The 22,802-nt window shown below is 44.0% G+C and overlaps 1 protein-coding gene across 8 annotated transcripts in view; it reads right to left on the bottom strand.

Moving 5' to 3' along the window:
• The window catches only part of PAX8 (paired box 8), a 144,163-nt gene that overhangs the window by 101,447 nt on the left and 19,914 nt on the right, over positions 1 to 22,802 (bottom strand). For 7 of the 8 annotated variants that reach the window (XM_030201694.1, XM_030201696.1, XM_030201699.1 and 4 more), the window contains exon 3: positions 9,221 to 9,265. The exons of the other annotated variant lie outside the window; for it this stretch is intronic. In XM_030201694.1, the coding sequence (XP_030057554.1) occupies positions 9,221 to 9,265 (45 nt within the window). The remainder of the gene's footprint in view (positions 1 to 9,220; positions 9,266 to 22,802) is intronic. 8 annotated transcript variants of the gene reach the window in all.

Genomic DNA, 22,802 nt, shown 5'->3' with positions numbered 1-22,802 from the left:
ACCTGCACTACCCCAACTGTAAAGGTCTCAAGTACAAAACTTATTATGGATCCAATTTCTCCTTCCTGGGCAACCAACTCTGGAACGCTCTCCCTAGACCTATTCGAGCAATCCATGACCACCTACCATTCATGAAAGCACTAAAAACCCATTTATTCAAGCAAGCCTACCCAAAGGACCTAAATTAATCTTATGAACCCATCTACCTTACATATACTGAAGAGAAAACGACATTGACCCAGACTCTATCTCCCACCTTACCTTCCTCTCTATCACCTATTTCTACCTACCCATCCATCCTATTACTATGTTATACTTATTTTCCTACTTTATATAACAAAATTCTGTGTTACCTATTACTATGTAAGCCGCATTGAGCCTGTTTTTAGTGGGAAAGTGCGGGATACAAATGTAATAAATAAATAAAAGTGAAATGACTGTGTTCTGGTGCTGTGTGCATCAGAGGCAGAAGCTGAACTGCAGCCGTGTTGGGTTTTACAAATTCAATATGTTTTATGGTTTTATTAATTTATGTTGAATACATGTGGAGGTGTATGCTCAAAGCACTTAAACTTACAAAGTTACATAGTCTGTGGCCACACTGCTAACTGTTTAGGTTTGACCTGCTGTCTCTTAACTGGGTCCCCTTTGGTGTTGCATCAGTGTCTCCTATTTTGTCTTTAGTTTACTCCAGACAGAAACAGCTCCATGAAATCTGCTCCAGCTCAGTTTTGTCCTAAACCAATCACCTTTACTGTGTTCCCTGCAGTGCGCATACCCCACACCACCTCCTGGCAGTCCTGAGGAATAAGAGGGTGGAAGGATTGCCAGATGACCTTATATCTATTGGTGCACCAGCAAGGGATGTAGAGACAGAGGGAGAATCCAGGTTCCTGGCTGTTTCTTCGTAACAACAATCTAAGAAGCAGGTCCAAACTCACGCCGTCAAACAGTGACATCACCTATGTGTGTCTGCCTTATCCTTTTGTGTGCACGGAGAATGTGAAAATCTTTCTCTGGAGAGTCCCCAGTCACTGGATGTCTTGTTAATACTGCCTAGGACTGACCTTCACTGGAGAGACCACAGTCACTGGCTACAGTAACACAAGCCCAAGATTGTTCTGGGTTTTTCTGTACATGTATTCACACTGGAACCTCTCTTCAGTCCTTTTAAAAAGGGTCATCATGTCAACACTGAGCGAGAGTCAAATATCATGCAATGCACGTGCTCTCCAATGTTTAATGGAGAGTCCTTGAGGTCTCACATGACCTTCTCCTGTGTTGAGTAAGGGTCCTGTATGCCCCACACCACACTCTCTCCCTGTGTTGAGTGAGGGTCCTGCATACTCCATACTATACTCTCTCCCTCTGCTGAGTGAGGGTCCTGCATACTCTGCACCATACTCTCTCCCTATGCTGAGTGAGGGTCCTGCTTACCCCGTACCTTACTCTCTCCGTGTGCTGAGTGAGGGTCCTGCAGACACCATGCCATGCTCTTGTGTGAGGGAGGGGCTTGGCTTTCTGACACCTCCCCCCTGATGTGCATTATGCCTAGGGCCTGCCATCTCACCCAGGTCAACTCAGAAAGGCTGAATAAATCCTGGCTGTGCCCCATTTTATCCAGGGAGATGTAATTCTGAGTTCCCTAAGAAATTACACCTCCCTGCATTCAGGGGGGCAAAGTCAGGACTGGATCAGTCTGTTTGGGTTAACCTGGATGAGGTGGTAATGATATTGTATCAGGAGGAAGTGCCAGAAAGCTAGGACTCTCTCCTGAAACTGGGTTGCATCAGACTCCCTCCCTTCACCCATCATCCCCCCCCCCCCCCCCCCCGGGCCTAATGATGTTAGAGTAATGAGCTGAGAACAAGGGAAGCCAGAGCTCACATCCCATCTCTCCCCCCCCCCCCCCCCCCCCCCCCCCCCCTCGATGTCTCAGGAACCAGCACCCACCTAGACTGCAAGCTCTCTAGGCAGACATTTTTGCTTCCTGAATTCTACAAATACTAGAAGCTGCCTTCAGCATTGTTTGGAGAGGCAGGGTAAAAATCCAGATGTTTGCTTCTCTCATTTCTTGTCTCTCCTTGCCTACCTGTGTGCCCCTGTTCTCCCCCTCCCCTCCTTGCCCTTACTGTGCCTTTTTTTTGCAGCCCTGTTAATAGCCGGCCTGATTACTGTGCTGTGCAGTTCGATTCCATCTCCCCTCCCAGGCATGTTCAATTCCACTGTTATTCTTGTATTAGAATTTCAGCCCATTAAAACTAATTTGTTCCCCCTAATCTCCATTTATTTCTCCCTAGTTGATATTAGATTTGCCTTTCCTCCACTTCACCCTGATTTTCTCTTTGTCTTTTTAATGGCTCCACTCCCCTTCTCTCTTATTAAAGTGCTTTTTTTTTTCCTTTTCTACCCTTCTGCACCATGTGGTTCCATCACACTACCTCCACACACACACACACACACGTGTGCATGGCATGTGCCCACATACACATGCTCCCCTCTCAAAAATCACTGAAGCTTAACCCTTTGCCTTCTGCTAGGACCACAGAATTCACAGCCAAGAGCGGGGGAGGCATGATAGTTAATAGAGGTGGGGGGTAGGTTACGGATGCATGTCCAAATTCCACAGCAGGCCAAAAGATCACAAGAACTTGAAAAAGAAAAGACAGTCTTTGGAAGCAACGAAGTGAGGTCAAGAGACTTTCTGAAGCAAACCCAGGAAAGACTTCCTGCAAAGAACACTTGGGCATTGAATCCAAACATATCTTCAGCATCTAATTCTCTCCAAGACAGGCAACACTCTCTGAGTTTGCTAAAGAGGGACAGGCAGTGTTCTCCTTACATAAGTACATAAGTATTGCCACACTTGGACAGACCAAAGGTCCATCAAGCCCAGCATCCTGATTCCAACAGTGGCCAATCCAGGTCACAAATACCTGGCAAGATCCCAAAAACGTTCCATACATTTTATGCTGCTTATCCCAGAAATAAGCAGTGGATTTTTCACAAGTCATTTTAATAATGTTCTATGGACTTTTCCTTTAGGAAGCCAGCCAAACATTTTTAAACCCCGCTAAGCTAACTGCCTTTACCACATTCTCTGGCAACAAATTCCAAAGTTTAATTACACATTGAGTGAAGAAACATTTTCTACGATTCACAGATAGACAGACAACTCGTTCCTAGGCTCTCTCCCATTCATACATGTGGGGAAATGACTGTCCCGACCCCTCATATAGAAACAGAGGGTGCTCCTGTCTAATTTGTCCATCACAATCCAGTACCCTCCTGAAGCTGTAATAAGTGAGATCTTAGCTAGCTAGTAGTTTTGCTGTGGTGTGATAGCTGAAATTCCCTTCTTTCTGAGGGCTGTGAATGTCGCTTCCAAAGCAATTCCAGTCCTGGCTGTTCAAAGAAGTAGGGGTCAGGTCTGGGAGTCAATGTGGGTTCCCCCCCCCCCCTTGTTGTAATTTGGCCATAAGTCCTGTCTGTTGAGTTTTTATTTTAGCACACTGAATTACTGTCTAGTAAGCATGGCATAGAAAGTTCAGGATGTGTTCTATCTACAGCTCCTGTCGTCACACACCAGGACAATCACAGTTTAACCAGGACACAGTAGCCTCACAGGCATCATTTAAAGAAAATACACTTTCAAGAGGCCAGGCAACTCACTCACAAACATGCAGCAACACTCTCATGGGTACTGAAAGAGGTACAGGATAAAGACAACTCACTCACATGTACTCACAGGGCTATAGAGAAGAACAGGCAACTCTCTCAAACGCAAGGGAAACAGAGAGCTCACCAAAACCTACACACAGAGCTTGCACCCAAAGGAAGACAGACAATACCCCTCTCACAGTGACATACATAAGAGAACAGAGACACGCATGGGCACATATGAGGAGAGAGGGGTCTTGTCTGTCATCATAACATAAATAGATGTAGACTCAGGGGTAAGGTTGTGAAGCCCTTCTTCACAAAAAGAACAACTACCTCATGGAGATGGGAGGGGCACAACTGGTAGTAGAGTGGAAAGAGACCTGGGATAAACAGAGCACTGGGGGAAAGAGGAGAAATTCCAAAATGAGGGAGAGTCTGCAATATTACAGTGGGAAGGAAGAAAGAGCAGGTGAGATGTGCTGTCATATTCTCTGTCTCTGTGTGAACAGAATTAACATTAGAGCATTTCTTTATTTCAGAAAGCCCATAGCTCTGGTTTGCCCTTTCTCCCACTTTTACTACAGTGTTGACACCCTCATAAGACAATCACACCTCTTGGTTATCATCTATCCAGTGCGTTTTTTTCTAGCGAAAAAGGTGCCGGTACTCAAATGCCACCCTTCAGGGGTGGGGGTGATCATTGAGGGACCCACCCCACAGTAGCCAGGCCTCCTGCAACCAGTCACAGAATCTATGACAAGGCAGAATTGGCGTGTAGGGCCTGAGCTCTTTCATTAAAACTTGAAGGGCCTTAGGTCAATTTTAGCAGACAATGGAAAAGGTGCCGGTACTCAGTACCTCCAACTACCCCCCTCAAAAAAAGCCCTGCATCTATCTCATTATAAGCAATGAACACCATCAAGATGTCACTAACCGGCACCCTACTTAACTAATAAGGAAATGCCAGAGACTCCCCAGTTCTGATTCCTGTCTTTTCCCTCAGTTTCCATCTCACTCTCTTTCTCTCTGTCTCTTTCTTTTGGAGAGAAAGACTTTATTTCTGGTTAATAACTGCCCATTTATCTACTCTTTCCTTATAAGGTCCTCCAAGTCCAATTTCATGCCCTGCAAAATGAAAGTCTCTTTGCATGTATGGCAGCTCTCTGACTTCCAGCTCATGGTTGCTAATTGAACAGCCTTCTTCTAGGTTCTGAGATACTGTGCAGAGGAAATGGACTGCAAAGTTCAGTCTGTGCTCTCTCTCTAGCTGATACCAGAAAATCCTAGAACAATGATGGACGCAGGATGTCATCTGTAGAGTGCTATGCTATGCTATGTCATGTTGTCTAGTCTGCAACATCAGTTCAAGGCAGATAACATTATCAAGAAACCAGATACAGTATATCCAGGAAGTACAATTCAAGCAACAAATCAACAAACTTAACCAAAGAATTCTACAATAAGATAGATCTAGTTAACACATTATCTGTAGATCCATCTTATTGTAGAATTCTTTAGAATGGCTCTAGCATATCAATCCTTTCTGAGATCTATTAAGTCTAGGAGAATACTGCAAAGCAAAAGATAGCATTGTACTTACTCTTGTTTTTTTCAGTGAGAGAAAATGGAAACTTTTATTCATTTTTTTTTAGCAAATACACTATGTTTAAAAACCTAAACATAACATACACCCCTCCACCTTACTAATAACACTATTGCGCATTAAAAAGCAATTGTGTTAGGGCTTCTCTGTGAGTATGCTCCTGCTCCTTCATGTGTTCATATCTCTCACACCACATGCTCTCCTCTCATCACTTCCCTCCTGTCTAACTCACAACCTAGCACACATATTGGCACTGAAAACATGAGACCTGCAAAGCCACTCCCCCTTCTGAGAGAAAGAAAACAGGGACACAGAGGTAGGCAAGGAAAGGTGATGAATGAAAGAAACAGAAGGAAGCATTTTTAGATTTTTACCCTGCTTTTCCAAGTTATGCTGATGGCAGCTTACAGTACTAGTCAAATTCAGGTACCAAAATCCCTGTGCCAGAGCAGTACAGTCTAAGCAGGTGTTGGTACTTGAGGCACTAGTGCAGTGGTTCCCAGACCTGGTCCTGGAGGCACCGCCAGCCAGTCAGGTTTTCAGGATACCCACAATGAATATTCACGAGAGAGATTTGCATGCACTGCCTCCACTACATGCAATTTTCTCTCATGAATATTCATTGTGGGTATCCTGAAAACCTGACTGGCTGGGGTGCCTCCAGGACCAGGCTTGGGAACCACTGCACTAGCGGGAGGGCATGGGATTTGAACACTGGCTTAGGTGTGCACTTACACTAGCTCTGTGACTAGCATAACTGCTCATGCCTAGCTTATATACACTTTTCTAAGCTGTTTTGCTAGTATTCTATAAAGCAGTGGTTCTCAACCTTTCATCTGTTGTGACACACCTGACAACGTACATGTATGTGACAACCAGTACGTTTTTTCTAGCAAAAAAGGTGCCAGTACTCCAATGCTAGGCCACCCTTCAGGGGTGGGGTGATCACTAAATGACCCACCCCACAATAGACAGGCTCTCTAGATCCATTCACAGAATCTACGACAAGGCAGAATTGGTGTGTAGAGCCTAAGCTCTTCCATTAAAACTTGGAGTCCATGGGTCAATTTTAGCAGACAATGGAAAAGATGTCGGTACTCAGTACCCCCAAGTACCCCCTCAAAAAAAGCCCTGGTGACAACCAAACACTAAAATTCACACTGAACAATTGTTTCACTGTAAGTTTAATATGAATTTGCCTATCCCATATCAAAATGCTGTATGCAGTACATCCATCCCAGATTTCTCACTTGCCATACAACAAAACAAATATATTCAAATTCTAATGTCACCTCAGTAACAGCAGCACAAAATCCATCCACTGCCAGATACTGTGAAGCACACAACAGCATCCTATATATTCAAAAATGTTTCTTTGCCAAATAGTTATTGAAATATTGTTGGAGCTATCAAACACGCATACTTCAACCCTTTAGGCTATATTATTTAAGCCATTAAGCCAAATATATATATATATTATATATATATATATATATATATATATATATATAGTGTGAGCATGTAATCTTCATCGATCCTTCGACTACAAATGTTTCATTTTTTCACAGAAACTTGTGTTTCCTACTATGATTATATATATACAACAAAATGAAAACATTTAAGAAGAAATAAAGATAAGCACTTTCTCAAAAATTTCTTTCTGAGAAGATATGAAAACTAGCTTGGCTACTGTTTGGAAAATAGGATACTGGGCTAGATGGACCATTGGTCTGACCCAGTATGGCTACTCTTGTGTTCTAACTGCTAGGAAGGAGAGGACATCCATCCCCATGCAGAGCAAGTGTAAGTGTGATATAGCTCTGCAGAATCTAACCAAAAAGCACAGTAGGCCACAAGAATTGATAGAGGAAGCAAAGTCTATTGAGAAATATTACTGTGAAGCGGTAGTACAGACACTGTTGTTGTTTAATGATCCCCGATACAGGCATTACGCTGAAACACAGGCTGTGTCAAGTCTTCAGTAAACTTTGCTTCCTCTACTGCTTCTTGTGGTTGATAATGCTGTTTTGGTGTGTTTTTGACAATGTGTTTTTTTTTCTAGCAAAAAAGGTGCCGGTTCTCAAATGCTAGTCCACCCTTCAGGAGTGGGGTGATCACTGAGGGACCCACCTCATAATAGGCAGGCCCCCTGAAACCAGTCACAGAGTCTATTACAAGACAGAATTGGTGTGTAGAGCCTGAGCTCTATCATTAAAACTTGGAGTCCATTGGTCAATTTTAGCAGACAATGGAAACGGTGCCAGTACTCAGTACCCCCTCAAAAAAAGCCCTGTGTTGATTCCCTCTGATTTGGCTCTCTGCAGAGTATAAATCCACACCTTCTTGGAGGTCAGCACCTTCTTGGCGGTCTAGGGATTGCTCCCAGGTGCAATCCCTAGACCCAGAGGATAGAATTATCTAAGCAGGGCCAGTGCAAAGATAATGGGCGTCCTAAACGAACCTTCAGCCATACCATCCCCCCAGTTAAATTTTAGTCTGTCCCATCCCAATACATCATACATTTAAATGACTAAATGTTGTTATGTTTGTGTGTTGGGGGGGGGGGGAGAATCACACACATATAAATAAAGGTAATTTCTGAAAAACATTTACCTGACTGCAGCTGCTGTTTGCCTCCCCCACCCACTCAGAAACGGGTGCCCTAGGCAACTGTCTAGTCATGCCTAATGGTTGGGCCGGTCCTGTACTTGAGTCCCATAAATCTCCTGAAACACTGCCATCAGAGAGCCAACCTTTATGCTGTAGACAGAGACAGAAGCCTGCAGAATAAAGCAGGAGCACACCACTGTGTGTAATCACACCCACACTACTATGGGTGAAATGCTATAGCTGATTGTGAAACTTTTTACAGAGTATTAAAACTCATTGTGTACAGTAAGATCTTCACTATTTCTGGTTTTCAATACTGTATACCAGGTATATCTGTCTGTATACTAGTTACAATTACTAGCCTCCACCATCCCCGGGGGCAACTTCTTCCTGCTCCTTTGGGTCACTGCTACCCAGGGCTCTCCACCTGTATTTCTTTCCTCTTGTCCTTCTCTACCCAGTTCAAACATCTTAGTTTGCCCTTCCTTTGACTGGAAGCATGGCCTACAGCTCCCTCCTGACTCGGGCACAACTCTGCTCTTAGCCAGTCAGTTAGTAGGCTTCACTATTTTGGGCCAGTTAAGATTTTCTCCTTCCTGTGGGCTGCTTCTGCAGCATGTCCAGGTAGCAGAGGGTGTGAGAAGCAAGTCTAGGATAGTCAAAGCTGGGTCTCCCAGAAGCTCCAGCTGGATCATCAGGCCAGCCTCCTAAATTCACATTTTTTATGCAATCACTGTAAGAGTGAACATGGAATAGAAAGCTCAGGATGTATTTTTCATAAACAGTTGTTATTACCCATTAGGACAGCCATTGCTTAATGAAGAAACTTAATTGTCCAATGGCATCAGTTACAGAAGGATCACATCATGAGTTTTCTACTCCATTCTCAGATTTTAACCATTAGAGAAGGCAAATGCAAGCCAAACATCAGAGAACACCATCACTCAATCATTACCGGATAATACCGTGCTTACCGAGCAACTTTTCTCATCTCCAGAATACATTCAGCTTCTGTAAATCCCCTGTGCACCTGCACACATTCATATTTGCTACAGACTCACCAGTGACATCACCCACACAAACTGGTACCTGATTGGCCCATGCAGTGTGTGAGAGTATGATGTCATGGCTGACATTCTTCTATTCCTGTCTGTCTGCAGGAGTGCAGAGACACGTCCAGCAAATAGCTCTGTACTAAGATCTGTAACTGATTCTAGATTAATTTGGGTAATTCTGAAACATTAAATAGTATACAGAGGATAAAAATTATTTGTAATCCTTGCCAGCAAGTTTTAAATCTTCCCCTTCCAAACATAACATTTGTTATTCCTGGAACATACATACCGTTTTCAAACGTGTCCTGATGTACCGACCCAAACAGTCTAATATCTGCAATAAAGACCCCAATTAAAAACATGACAATATTATGCTCCAAGCTAAGCTAGAACATGTTAAGAAAAAAAAATTGCAACCCCTCCCCCACCCCTCCTGAAAATTCACCCATAGAAAAGGCCACAATAGTCTTTCACAGCACCTATCATGTACACTCTATCCCAAACATAAGTGAAAGAAACCTGATTCAACCTCTTCTGAGGTGGAAATCAGAAAAGTGTCGGTAGCTTGGGTGAGAAATTGGAGGGAGGTGGGGAGAATTACCTGGTTGATAATTTAAGTTATGCAGTCAGCGGTGATGCCAGATGCATAACTGTTTCTTTTTTTAAAAAAAGATACACCTCTAATTCTGGCCATTTTAGTCACAAGACAGCCAAACATGTATTTATAAAAGAGGTGTGATTTGGGATGGGGCAAAGACAGGAAAGTTATACATGCAATGATGAAGCTCAGCCACTGAGTATATAATCATACATAAGCCAGGGGCATAGCCAGACTTCAACGGTAGGGGGGGTCCAGAGCCGAAGTGAGGGGTCACATTTTAGCCCCCCCCCCCCGGCGCTGCCGACTTCTCCCCCCCCCCCTGCCATTGCCGACACCTCCAACACCTTTGACCCCCCCCCTGCCGATGACCGACTCGACCCCCCGTCTGCCGTCGCCTACCACCTTTGCTGGCAGGGGACTCCAACCCCCACCAGCCGAAGTCTTCTTCCTTCGTTTGGTTTCTGCAGGTCTTCGTTCTGTTTCTATGAGTCTGACGTCCGGACGTCAGTCAGAAATCAAACAAAGGAAGAAGACTTCGGCTGGTGGGGGTTGGGGTCCCCGCCAGTAAAGGTGGTTGGCAGCGGGAGGGGGGTTGAGAGGGTCGCTGGCAGGGGGGTCCAGGACCAAATCTACGGGGGCCCAGGCCCCCATGGCCCCATAGCAGCTACGCCCCTGACATAAGCAGTGACAGGCAAATAGCAGGTGTGGGAGCAATTTTAGAAGTGGCCATTTAAATGGATGAAGGTGTGCGTGTACATAGCATCAGTTTCAGAAATGGAAAGTGCATGTATGTACGATCTCTTCTAAAAGTACCGCTCACAAGTGCATCTGGCTGCGGCAGACATATGTACATATATAAGCTCTGGAACAAATGCAAATATATAGGCATGTATTTGGAAAAACCCTAAACTCTGCCCAACTCCACTCCCAAGAATTCTCTCTTTAAAAACTTTTAAATGTATACATAGAATTTTAGACATGGCTCTTTCTATATTTTATATCTGATTTTAACTGAGCAAATCCTTTCTAAAATGACCTCCATAATGCTACACAGATAAGAAATCTGTTAAAAATTATATATGCATTTTCAACAACAGCACTTGCACGTTTTCTGGAAAACCGTATTACTTTAAATGGCCCCGCTGCGGAAAATTGGTCTGTACATATCTTCAGATCCCAACAGGCCAACATAGTTATAACACTGATCAAAAATGATGCACCATGATGTGATCTCACTCTGTTCCATAAGTCCTGGGATAATAGAGGCCTCACATGATTTAGGGGGTGGTCTACAAAGCCGCGCTAGTGTTTTTAGCTCGCATTAAAAATCACCTGGCTGTAGATGTTAAAATGCCCATTATATTGAAGACCAATTTATTCAAGAAAGCTTACCATAATAACGCACCCTAATTGTCAATTAACAAGATGTACACTAGACTTTCACAATATCTAATTCTTTATTTCCTATCACTCATACTAATTTTGAAGTTTAATATTCATGATTGTTTCAAGTTAAGTTATCCCGATTTTTATTATAAGATGAACTTTCCTTCCTGAATACCTACTCCATTTCTGTCTCCTCTATCTTAACTATGTATTTCTTTTTTCCGGAACTGGTAATCACCATTACGGAACTATGTAAGCCACATTGAGCCTGCAAATAGGTGGGAAAATGTGGGATTACAAATGTTATAAATAAAAAAATAAAATATTCCTATGGGTATCTCAGAATTTACCACCAGCTGATTTTTATCATGAGCTAAAAATGCTAGCGAGGCTTTGTAAAAGGCCCCCTTACTGCTTCTCTTGATATTCCTCCCTCAAATCTTCTGCTATTCCCTGAATTCTTACAGGCCCCTTATCATTTCCTCCTTTATATCTGTGTGTGGGGGGGTGTATATATGTGTACATATTAGATATAAACAGAGATAGATACACACACTCATATATATATATATATATGACACAGACACTAATTAAGTCAGATAGCCAGACTGACATAACTTAAATGTTTTATGTTTTAAAACAATGTCACAAATTAAATCATTTCCTGTGTATTTACAATTTGCACAGTTTACCTAACACAACACTATTCTCCAAAAGCATTTCAGCATCTAAGTGTGATCAAGGACCCCCCTTGCACCCTCTTTCCCCCATCTTTATGAGAGGTACTGAGAGTATGAGAGAAGCTTGAATTACTGCCAATTCTGTATAAAGGATGCTCTTACTTCTCTTATCTGTGTTGTACGTGCTTCATGGTGGGGGGGGGGGGGGTGCTTGTGGTGGGGGCAGGAGAAGCTGTACTGCTGCCTGTGCTATACCTGTTCTGTGGTGGGGGGGGGGGGGGGGGGTTGAGCTTACACTGCTGCTGCCTGTGCTGTATCTCTTGTGTGGTTGGACAGTATGTGTGAGGGTGAAGCTTGCATTGCTTCTGTCTTAGCTGTTCCTGCTACGTTGTGGGCAGTATACAGAAGATGGCGGTAAGAGGGCTTCATAACTGGCTTAGATCAGAAGCTGGTGGCAAGGAGGGGACTATACACTGGTGCAAAGTCTGGTTTCTCCCCATAGGGTGGGAAACCTGATATACTTTCCGGAATTTTAGTGGGAATCTCTCACTATCCCTCTAGCCTTCAATAAAAGTATGGAGGAAAGTGTATAGAAACCAGTGATGGATGAAAAAATGAACATTATTACACCGCCTTAGAGGAATAAAACAGTCTAGATCTGTGGTGTCTAAATGGCCGTAATATCTAAAACCAGAAAGGAACTAATACTCTAGAACAATTATTCAGTGCAAATATGAACATCTTAAATGTGAACTTTTTCCGATAGCTGCAGTCACATCATGGATTAAGTGCTGCCTTGGAGGGTGGGAAACTTGTCTCTCATATCCTTTGCGAAAAGATGATGCTGAAATGTTTCTCTAATTTCACCACAGAACGTTTAAAGAAATGAGCAGCTGCCATTGTGGTTTTTAAGATAGGCACGAGCTGAGGATGGCAATGTCTTCAAAACTTGTCTTTCTTAATACTGATTTGAGGCTTCTTCATTCTAGCTTTATTCAAAGCCCAGAAAGGCTTTTCAAAATAAGGTGGAAGGAGTTTTTGAATTGTACAAGGTGTGGGGATGCAGTAGGAACTTTCACCATATGGTGTGGCAAGGTGGGCTTATATAGAAAGAGATATTCAAATAATCCTGCATTAATCATTAACAAGGTTTCCAATCTAGTAACCCCTGTTAACCCTTTAACTCCATTTTCAGCTGTTTGGTTGCAGCTGACGCTGTGGTTATATTTCCTATTAGTCTGGGTTGGTTCTAGGGCTGGTGCTACCATTAGGCAAAGCACGTATGTGCCTAGAGCACCAAAATTTGGTGGTGATGGTGGTGGTGTTGATGGTGGGGGCAGCAGAAAGTGCCCCACAAAAGCCAACGCAGTAGCAGCTTCTGATCGCTCTTCAAACCCCAGCCGCCTGCCTGCCATTACCATTGATGTCTATCCCCTGGAACCACAGTGACACCAATAGCAATAACAGTTAAATGAAGCATGGGACAGGGCTCTGAATCCCCCGTGGATAGTGCTCTGAAAGTCTAGCCATGCCCCGCCCCCCCCCCCCCCCGCAAACAGGAAGTCTGCGATGGAGAGGGTGGGACACAGCTGGCCGTTCAGAGCATACATAGGTTTGAAGGCCCCGTGCTGGCTTCCAATGTATTTTATAGCCATTATCACTGCCGCAGCATCCAATCAGATGTGGCAGGGGTGGTGGGAATGGCCTGGGTGGAAGAAGGTTGGAGGGGAGATTCTGGACAGAAGGAGGGGGTGCAAAAATGAAGGTTTGCCTAGGATGCCTAATATTCTTTGCCAGCCTGGGCAGTTCTGCCTCTAGCATGAAGGACAACAATACACTAGAAGGATCAAATTTACAATCGACAAAATACTGGATAGCTGACATTTTACTCCCCATCCTCAAAGAGAAAGCTATTTATTTGCAGACGGGCTGCATGGAAAGATTTGGACATATTGATGAGAGCATGTGTTAAAGGGAGCAAATGAGTAGACAAAAGTAGGAAGTTGGAGAAGGCTAGAGAAAGACCAGGGACATGAGATTTATCAATAATCAGAACACTTATCAATAAACACTTTATTGCAAATACATTCAAGGCCCAACACAGCACCGTGTTTCGGCACTAAGTTCCTGCCTCAGGGGTCATAGATTGTTGCATAATAAATGCTATGGGAATCGTGAATTCAAGGGATTACTGTTATAAAAGTAAAACCGGTCTTTAAAAAGACCTTTGTAATAATTATTACACCGCACTTTGCAAAAGCAGCTTGTGATTTACAATGTCTTTTTAAAGACCGGTTTTACTTTTATAACAGTAATTTCTTGAATTCACGATTCCCATAGCATCTACTACACAACAATCTATGACTCCTGACGCAGGCTCTTAGTGCCGAAACACGGTGCCATGTCAGGCCTTGCATGTATTTGCAATAAAGTGTTCTGATTATTGATGAACATCTCATGTCCCTGGTCTTTCTCCAGCCTTCTCCAACTTCCCACTTTCATCTACTGATTACGTTCTACGTGGGATTTTTTTTTTTGGTTCTCTTTTCCCCATAGACAGAAAATGATCATGAGGCCTATGATCCTGGGGTTGGAACTGTAAACAAAAATGTTCTGTTCTACTTTTATCGCTGTAGTGTTGTGATAAAATTGTTAAACTCTTATTATAAATTAAGATAAGCACCAGGATCGCATGAAACTGGTCACATTCCTGGCATTCCATTATCACTGTCTGGGTAAAGTCACTGGTGCTTCTCTGTGCAGCCCTGGCAGTCCCGCTTCTTCAAAACATGCCCCATCCTGCCCTGCTGTTTAATGATTCAGAAACTGAGACCACTGTAAAAAAAGAATATCTGAAACATAGTGAAGCAAATACTGAGGGGCGGGGGGGGGGGGGGGACTGTCTTTCTACACTGATATTCATATGGGAGAATCAGCACATTTTACTGATGAGGTACGTAAGAACAGTGGAGGACCCCTTGTCCTGCGTGAAGGGTAATTCCATAACAGAGCGCACAAAGATTCATGCCCCTTTGTGCGTGCAAATGCAAAAAAAAATAGCACTTACTAGTGCTATTCTGTATGGGCATGCATAAGTGCTGTAGTATGCAAACGCAAGGGGGCAAACATGTGGATGGACCATGGGCGGGCCTCTCAGTGACGTGCATAACTTACAGAATACTGTAGGTCAGGGGTACTCAAAGGGGTCCACCAGCCAGTCGGGTTTTCAGGATATCCCTAATGAATATGCTTGAGAGAGATTTGCATATAATGGAGCTGACAGGCATGCAAATCTCTCTCATGCATATTCATTAAGGATAGTCTGAAAACCTGACTGGCCTGTGGACCCCCAAGACAGTGCTGTAGTTTACGTACACTCTTGCCACAATTGGGCAACCCACAATGTAGCTGGAATATCTGTAGCCTAAAGGTTAGCCTCACCCATGCTGGGTTACTCTAGTCTTCTATGATGGAATCTGAGAGTCCAGACAGGTCTTCACTGCGTGGCACTGAAGTGCCTAAAAGGAGGTGCCCACTTATAGAATTGGCACTTTTGTGTCCCCAGCTTCAACTGGCCTCTTATGGCACAAAAACCCTGCACAGTCCAAGGTCTTCCCCTCCCTCAGCCATACTACCGCTCCCCAGATCTGTTCCATGCAAGTTACATAGAGGTCTTCAAATAGGGCGGAGCAGAGGAAAATTGTCCGATACACAAGGAAAATTGTCCCTTGGGCAGAAGATTGTTTGGAAACATAGTACTATGTCAAACAAGAAAATTCATCACCTATAGAGCAACGCCAAGCTCCATGGTCTAGGAATTTGTGCAAAGTCAAAGAACTGTTTATGACCAGAATTCAGGTCGGCATAGTGAATTCAGCTAAGTACTGTTTCTGCATTATTCATAGAAACTAATTTACATAAGTACATAAGTAATGCCATACTGGGAAAAGACCAAGGGTCCATCGAGCCCAGCATCTTGTCCACGACAGCAGCCAATCCAGGCCAAGGGCACCTGGCAAGCTTCCCAAACGTACAAACATTCTATACGTTATTCCTGGGATTTTGGATTTTTCAAAGTCCGTTTAGTAGCGGTTTATGGACTTGTCCTTTAGGAAATCGTCCAACCCCTTTTTAAACTCTGCTAAGCTAACTGCCTTCACCACATTTTCCGGCAATGAATTCCAGAGTTTAATTACACGTTGGGTGAAGAAACATTTTCTCTGATTTGTTTTAAATTTACTACACTGTAGTTTAATTGCATGCCCCCTAGTCCTAGTATTTTTGGAAAGCGTGAACAGACGCTTCACATCCACCTGTTCCACTCCACTCATTATTTTATATACCTCTATCATGTCTCCCCTCAGCCGTCTCTTCTCCAAGCTGAAAAGCCCTAGCCTCCTTAGTCTTTCTTCATAGGGAAGTCGTCCCATCCCCACTATCATTTTAGTCGCCCTTCACTGCACCTTTTCCAATTCTACTATATCTTTCTTGAGATGCAGCGACCAGAATTGAACACAGTACTCAAGGTGCGGTCGCACCATGGAGTGATACAATGGCATTATAACATCCTCACACCTGTTTTCAATACCTTTCCTAATAATACCCAACATTCTATTCGCTTTCCTAGCCTCAGCAGCACACTGAGCAGAAGGTTTCAGTGTATTATCGACGACGACACCCAGATCCCTTTCTTGGTCCGTAACTCCTAACGTGGAACCTTGCATGACTTAGCTATAATTCAGGTTCTTTTTTCCCACATGCATCACCTTGCACTTGCTCACATTAAACGTCATCTGCCATCTAGCCGCCCAGTCTCCCAGTCTCGTAAGGTCCTTCTGTAATTTTTCACAATTCTGTCGCGAGTTAATGACTTTGAATAACTTTGTGTCATCAGCAAATTTAATTACCTTGCTAGTTACTCCCATCTCTAAATCATTTATAAATATGTTAAAAAGCAGCGGTCCTAGCACAGACCCCTGAGGAACCCCACTAACTACCCTTCTCCATTGTGAATACTGCCCATTTAACCCCACTCTCTCTGTTTCCTATCCGTCAACCAGTTTTTAATCCACAATAGGACATTTCCTCCTATCCCATGACCCTCCAATTTCCTCTGTAGCCTTTCATGAGGTACCTTGTCAAATGCCTTTTGAAAATCCAGATACACAATATCAACCGGCTCCCCTTTGTCCACATGTTTGTTTACTCCTTCAAAGAACTGAAGTAAATTGGTCAGGCAAGATTTCCCCACACAGAAGCCGTGCTGACTTGGTCTCAGTAATCCATGTCCTCGGATGTGCTCTGTAATTTTGTTTTTGATAATAGTCTCTACCATTTTCCCCGGCACCGACGTCAGACTCACCGGTCTATAATTTCCCGGATCTCCCCTGGACCCTTTTTAAAAAATCAACGTTACATTGGCCACCCTCCAATCTTCCGGTACCACGCTCGATTTTAAGGATAGTGCGGTAGGCTGAACTTAAATTTTCAGTAGAAAAATTGCTTAAAAATTTTTTTTTAAATGATGAAGCACATAGGGAACTTGAAAAGAAAAACACATAGAGAAAGGAGAGAAAAACTCTCTTCAGTGACAAGTGACAAAAATATAGCGAGACCATAAATTGCATCATGGTGGTATGTGGACAAAGATAAACTTGCGGGGACTCTTTAGCAATGGCTCCCTGGGAAGGCCCGTGCATGCAAGAAAAACCTAGAGAGAGCTTCCCATGCTGGGCCATCAGATGAGGGCACTCACTTTTGTGGCCGCTCCATCCTGCTTGTCCACAGGGAATAAACAATAGCAGAAGTTCAAAGATCATGAGCGTTCAACCCCCAAGCAATGCTCTTAAACTCATAGACATAACGTTATGTTTTATTCACTTCTAAATCTCCCACTACCCCCTCCCCAAATAAATCCCCAACTCCCCAGAGACAATATTTTCTGTAGAAAGAAAGTTAACTTTCAATTATTTGGTCATTGTACAGTTGTCAGGTGTTGATGCCTCAGTGAGGTTGGACTATTGTAACATTGTGAAAACTGCTTTTCTATTGGTAAGTGCTTCATGACCTGTTTACTGCACTTTGAGCCCTACTAGTGACATGTTGCCATATCTGCTGCTTCTCAGCCAATTTATAAAGAAATGTTGTGTGATGAAAAAACTGGAGTTCTTAAAATGAGTCCAAGTGTCTGTATTTACTCGTATATATTTACATGATGTGGGGTTTCCGTGCCACGCTAGTGATGGAGAAAGCTGGATTCCTTATAAAAGATAAATTTAATCTATATGTTTTTAAGACCATGAAGGTCTATTCTTTAGATTATATAACTGTCAGTGTATGTGCATATTTATTTATGTCTATTTTCTCTTTCTGTTGATTTTACGATTTTTGATTTTTACTGTACTGTGTTATGTTTTTTGAAAGTCTGTCTAGGAGAGATAAAACCTAATCAATAAATAAATATTTGTTAATCTGTATCTTTCAAAATAATAAAATAGGTACTGTATCAAACCTACCCACAATAAATTAATCCAGGAAAGCAGATGAGTAGGGCTGATGACTTTCTCAGCTGGCAGTGTTCTAAGGTGCAAGCCTTCCGGACTATGAGCATCCTTGGAACTGCAGGAGAGAGGCACCTTCAGCGTTCTGAGAGTTTGCACATTAAACACTTCTCAGCTTTAGAAAGGAATCACTCCAATCATCTACTTTGTCTCTGGTAATTTCAGTCCTTGTGTATTTTCCTATAGTCTCTTCAGCTCCTAATTGCTGCATTTACGTGCAGTTTGCTAAGGTATTTTCAGCTGCTGTGTTCTGCATTTTCCTTTACTTCCCTCTGGTATTTTCAGCCCCTGATTTCTCTGGGGTTTTTTTTTCTGCAGTTTCCTCTGGTATTTTTTTCAATACCTGTGTTCTGTACTTTCCTGCAGTTTCTTCTGGTATTGTCAGCCACTGATTTATGTACTTCCTATGGTCTACTCTGGTATTTTCAGCCCTTGATTTCTGTATTTTCCTGAAGTCTGCTCTGGCATTTTCAGCTGCTGTGTTCTGTATTTTCCTGTAGTTGTATCTTTTACTTAACTGGCCTCTCTGACATTTTATACACCTGCATTTTACAATTTGCTGTTCTATTTGTCGCTACCTGAAAATCTATTTAATATATTGAGAATTTCCAGCAATATCTGCAAATGTCTGGTGGAGAAAAAGTTCTTTAAAAATTCATTGAAAACATCTCTAGTACAGCTCTCATAAACTTTATCATGGACAGGATTAATTCAAGGCTGGCTTTAACTGTTAGGCAGACCAGGTGGTTGCCTAGAGCAACAGTTTCTGGGGTCAGCACAGAGAAACTACAGTGAAAACAAAACAAGGGATCCTGACAGCACACACTCCAAGAACCATCAGCACCTACTTTCACCCAAAGAGTAAGTGGACAGTTTTCAAATAGTTATTTACCTGGGTAAATAGCTTTTGGAATTTGTCCTCATTATTTATGTATAAATATACAAAATAAAGTTTATTATTTAAAGCATGGCGCTGACTTAATCCTTTCATATATACAGACGATGTCATAATATACATTCCGTACAAAACCAAACTGACAGAAATCAACAATGAAATCAAGCTCAGCTTAAACATCATGGACTTATGGGCAAATGCATTTCAACTAAAACTCAATAAAGAAAAAACACATTGTCTCATCCTCTCCTCCCAACACAGCACGGACAACCCCACAAGTATCAACACCCCAGACTACACTTTTCCTATCTCAGACAGCCTGAAAATCCTCGGTGTTACAATAGACCGTAACTTAACATTGGAGAGCCAAGTGGCATCCACTACAAAGAAAATGTTCCACTCAATGTGGAAACTCAAACGCTTGAAACAATTCTTCCCAAGGGAAACATTTCGCAACTTGGTACAATCAATGGTACTAAGCCATGTAGACTACTGCAATGGAATTTATGCGGGATGCAAAGAACAGACCTTAAAGAAACTTCAGACCGCTCAAAACACAGCAGCTAGACTTATATTTGGAAAAACGCGATTTGAAAGTGCAAAACCCCTCCGCGAAAAACTACACTGGCTTCCAATCAAAGAACGCATTGCCTTCAAATGCTGCACCCTGGTTCACAAAATTATTTACGGTGAAGCCCCGGGATACATGACAGGTTTGATCGACTTACCAACTAGAAACACATCAGAATCAACATGAACATATCTAAATCTACACTACCCAAGCTGCAAAGGCCTCAAATACAAATCAACTTACACATCCAGCTTTTCCTACATAAGCAGCACACAACTGTGTAACACATTACCAAAAGCCTTGAAAACGACGCACGACCACCTAAACTTCCAGAAATCACTAAAAACTAACCTGTTTAAAAAGGCATACCCGACCGATCCAACCTAAATGCCTGATCACTGCGACACAACAAAACTTAAGTACGTAATGGACATAACTCAGCTCTTCTGTTGCACGATTCCCTAATTGTGGCTGTGCCACACGAACTTTATCTTACCACAACATCGCTTTGTATTTGTTCTCACCGGAGTCAGCAAACGCCTCTCCGGTACCATGTAAGCCACATTGAGCCTACAAATAGGTGGGAAAATGTGGGATACAAATGTAACAAATAAATTATGTTTCCAGGCTTGTTCTGGCATGGGTGGTGGTGGGAAGTTCATGATTGCTGAGTTCAATTATCAAAGTCTTAAGGGGAAGACCTAGCGTCTGAAAGTTAATCAACGCAGGGGGAGGGGGAACAAGCAAGAAGGTTTGTCTTGGCCACCTAATACTCTTGCCCTGGCCCTGAACTAAGTTTGCATTCATGCAGTAAAGGAGTAAAATGGAGGCCAAAGAGTGAAAAGGGTCAGAGGATCCATAAATTACCCATAACAGGTGAGCAGGCGGCTCCATGTCAGTGAGAGCAGGCTGATTCAGTCCTGCTTTTACCTCCCACTGATGTAATTCCCAGGGCCACTAAAAGGGAGGACGGGGGGGGGGGGGGGCAAAATTCCCTCAGGGCCCCGCCTCCAAGGGGGTCTGTCTCTCTCCTGCTCCTGACAGGACCTGGGTGATCGTGTCAATGCAATCACCCTGGTCCCAACAGGAGCAGGAGAGAGGCAAACCCCGGTGCCGGAGCCCAGTGGCGTACCAAGGGGGGGTGGTCCATCCCAGGTGCACGCCGCTGGAGGGGTGCCGTGCGCCTGTTGGCCGAGTCCGCTCGTTCCCTCCCTGCTGCTCCCTCTGTGCGGAACAGGTTACTTCCTGTTCCGGGGCAGAGGGAGCAGCAGGGAACGAGCGGACTCGGAGCCGACAGGTGCACGGCACCCCCAGCAGGTAAAAATGCACCCGGGGGGGGTGTAATATCACCGGGGGGGCCGCGCTGCACCCGGGGGGGGGGGCGCATCGGCGATCTGCCCCGGGTGTCAGCCAGCCTAGGAACGCCACTGCTGGGGCCACCCTTAAAGGCTATGGAGGAGCAGACATAGTTGGGGCCCCTGGTAAGCCACATTGCCCACCCTGCTTCCGCTCACATCGCACATGCTCGGTTTTGATGAAATTTAGAATGCACGACGTGAGGAGAAGCAGCTGCACTGGGCAGGCAATGTGGCAGAGAACAGCGCTGGAGAGAAGGCTTCTGCTGGCATGGTTTGCGGACCCTCGCCAGCCAAGGTATGTGGAGTTGCAGTGGGGGGCAGGGAGTGGGGCAAAATGCCCCCCCCCCCCCCCCCCACACACACACACACTTTGGGCTCTGCCCTTCAATCTGGCCTCGGGGAGGGTGGCAGCAGTGGCAGCGGCGTCCGGGCCCGGCTCAGTCTCTCAGCAGTCCTGGTAATTCCCTCAAAAGTGCCAGATCCTTTGTAAAAGTGTGGAAGGAGGGGGCCAAGCTCAGGGAGTATGGGTGTGGCCTGACATCACCATGATGTCATCATATTCTCCTCATAGCTCTACCTTCCCTTCAGAATATCATGACAGTCTTCTGTCACCTTCTTGGCACTCTCCCTCCAGAGCTCATGCCTCACTGCTCACTTCCTCTCTCTCCTCCACCCCTTACCCCAGAAACTCTCATTATCCTTTCGCTTTGCCTCCAGCTACCTCAGGGCTCCTAAAGATTTGCAGTGCGGCCATGAGCAGCACTTACCATAGGAGGTTAAGGGGTAATTCTACAACTTGGAGCCAAGTTGTAGGTGCTTTAGTCACAATTATCACGCTAATTTGCTTGTTAACTAATTAAGCTGCATGCGCAAATCCAGAATATGACTGGATTTGCACATACTACTTAAATCACGCTACATAGAATCTGGGGATTTGCATCTAACTTTAATGCCATGGGTTAGTGCAATGTCTCAGAGTGCATATGTGCTCACATCCCTGCCTCCCACATGGACACCAGAAAGTTGGTGAGACCTCTACTTGCACGTGGGTTCAGTGAGTTCCCATGCCAGCTGCCAGAGCCCTCGCACTTCCCTTTAGGAGTTATGAGGTCCTCAAAAGGAGCACTGGCAAATTGTGTGTGTGTCATGGTTACCAAGTCATGAAACTATTCTTTACAGGCTACCAAATGTTAACTAACAGCCTTTTTCCTAAACACGTTTTACCATCATTGCTTGCTTGTGCAGCTGAATGTACTGTGCCTAGACTCCTCAGCTCTCAAGTACTGCACCTCGCAGTGCTTGAGCCCAGCACTAGAGACACAGACCCTGCTGCTCATGCATTTTAACAGACGTTAAGCTTGTTTTATGGACATGTCACATTCTTGTTCATTATCTTTTTACTGACAGTTGGCAACAATGGCAGGTGTGAGGGGAAAGGGTGATTGTTTGGGGATGGGCAGTCTGCAAATCAGCACATATCTTTTTTCCTCTTAAAGAATGAGATCTGGCTCTGTTATTAAGTGCCCCCCCCCCCCCCCCGGCCCTTCCTATTTTGGCATCATTTGTTCCTGCTATTCCTTGAGGATCTTCAGATTATTTTAGAATACTCTCTGGATGACTTTACTTCTTTTTAGGCAAAGGTGATTCCTACAGGACCAGATTAAGGCACATTTGACTTCACAGTAGTGTTCTGCTGTGAGACAAGAGGTGTGTGTGCGGACTAAGTGTTTGCCTAGGGTAACTTCATTTGAGGGCAGCAGGATAGCAGCACCTTCTCGCCCCTTCCTTACCCACCTCTCCTGTGTCTAGCCTCTTCCCCC

Source organism: Microcaecilia unicolor, chromosome 4, assembly GCF_901765095.1.
Source record: "Microcaecilia unicolor chromosome 4, aMicUni1.1, whole genome shotgun sequence".
In the NCBI taxonomy this organism is placed as follows: Eukaryota; Metazoa; Chordata; class Amphibia; order Gymnophiona; family Siphonopidae; genus Microcaecilia; species Microcaecilia unicolor.
Note: the sequence above shows the minus strand (reverse complement) of the source record. Positions and strands in the feature narration are given on the sequence as shown.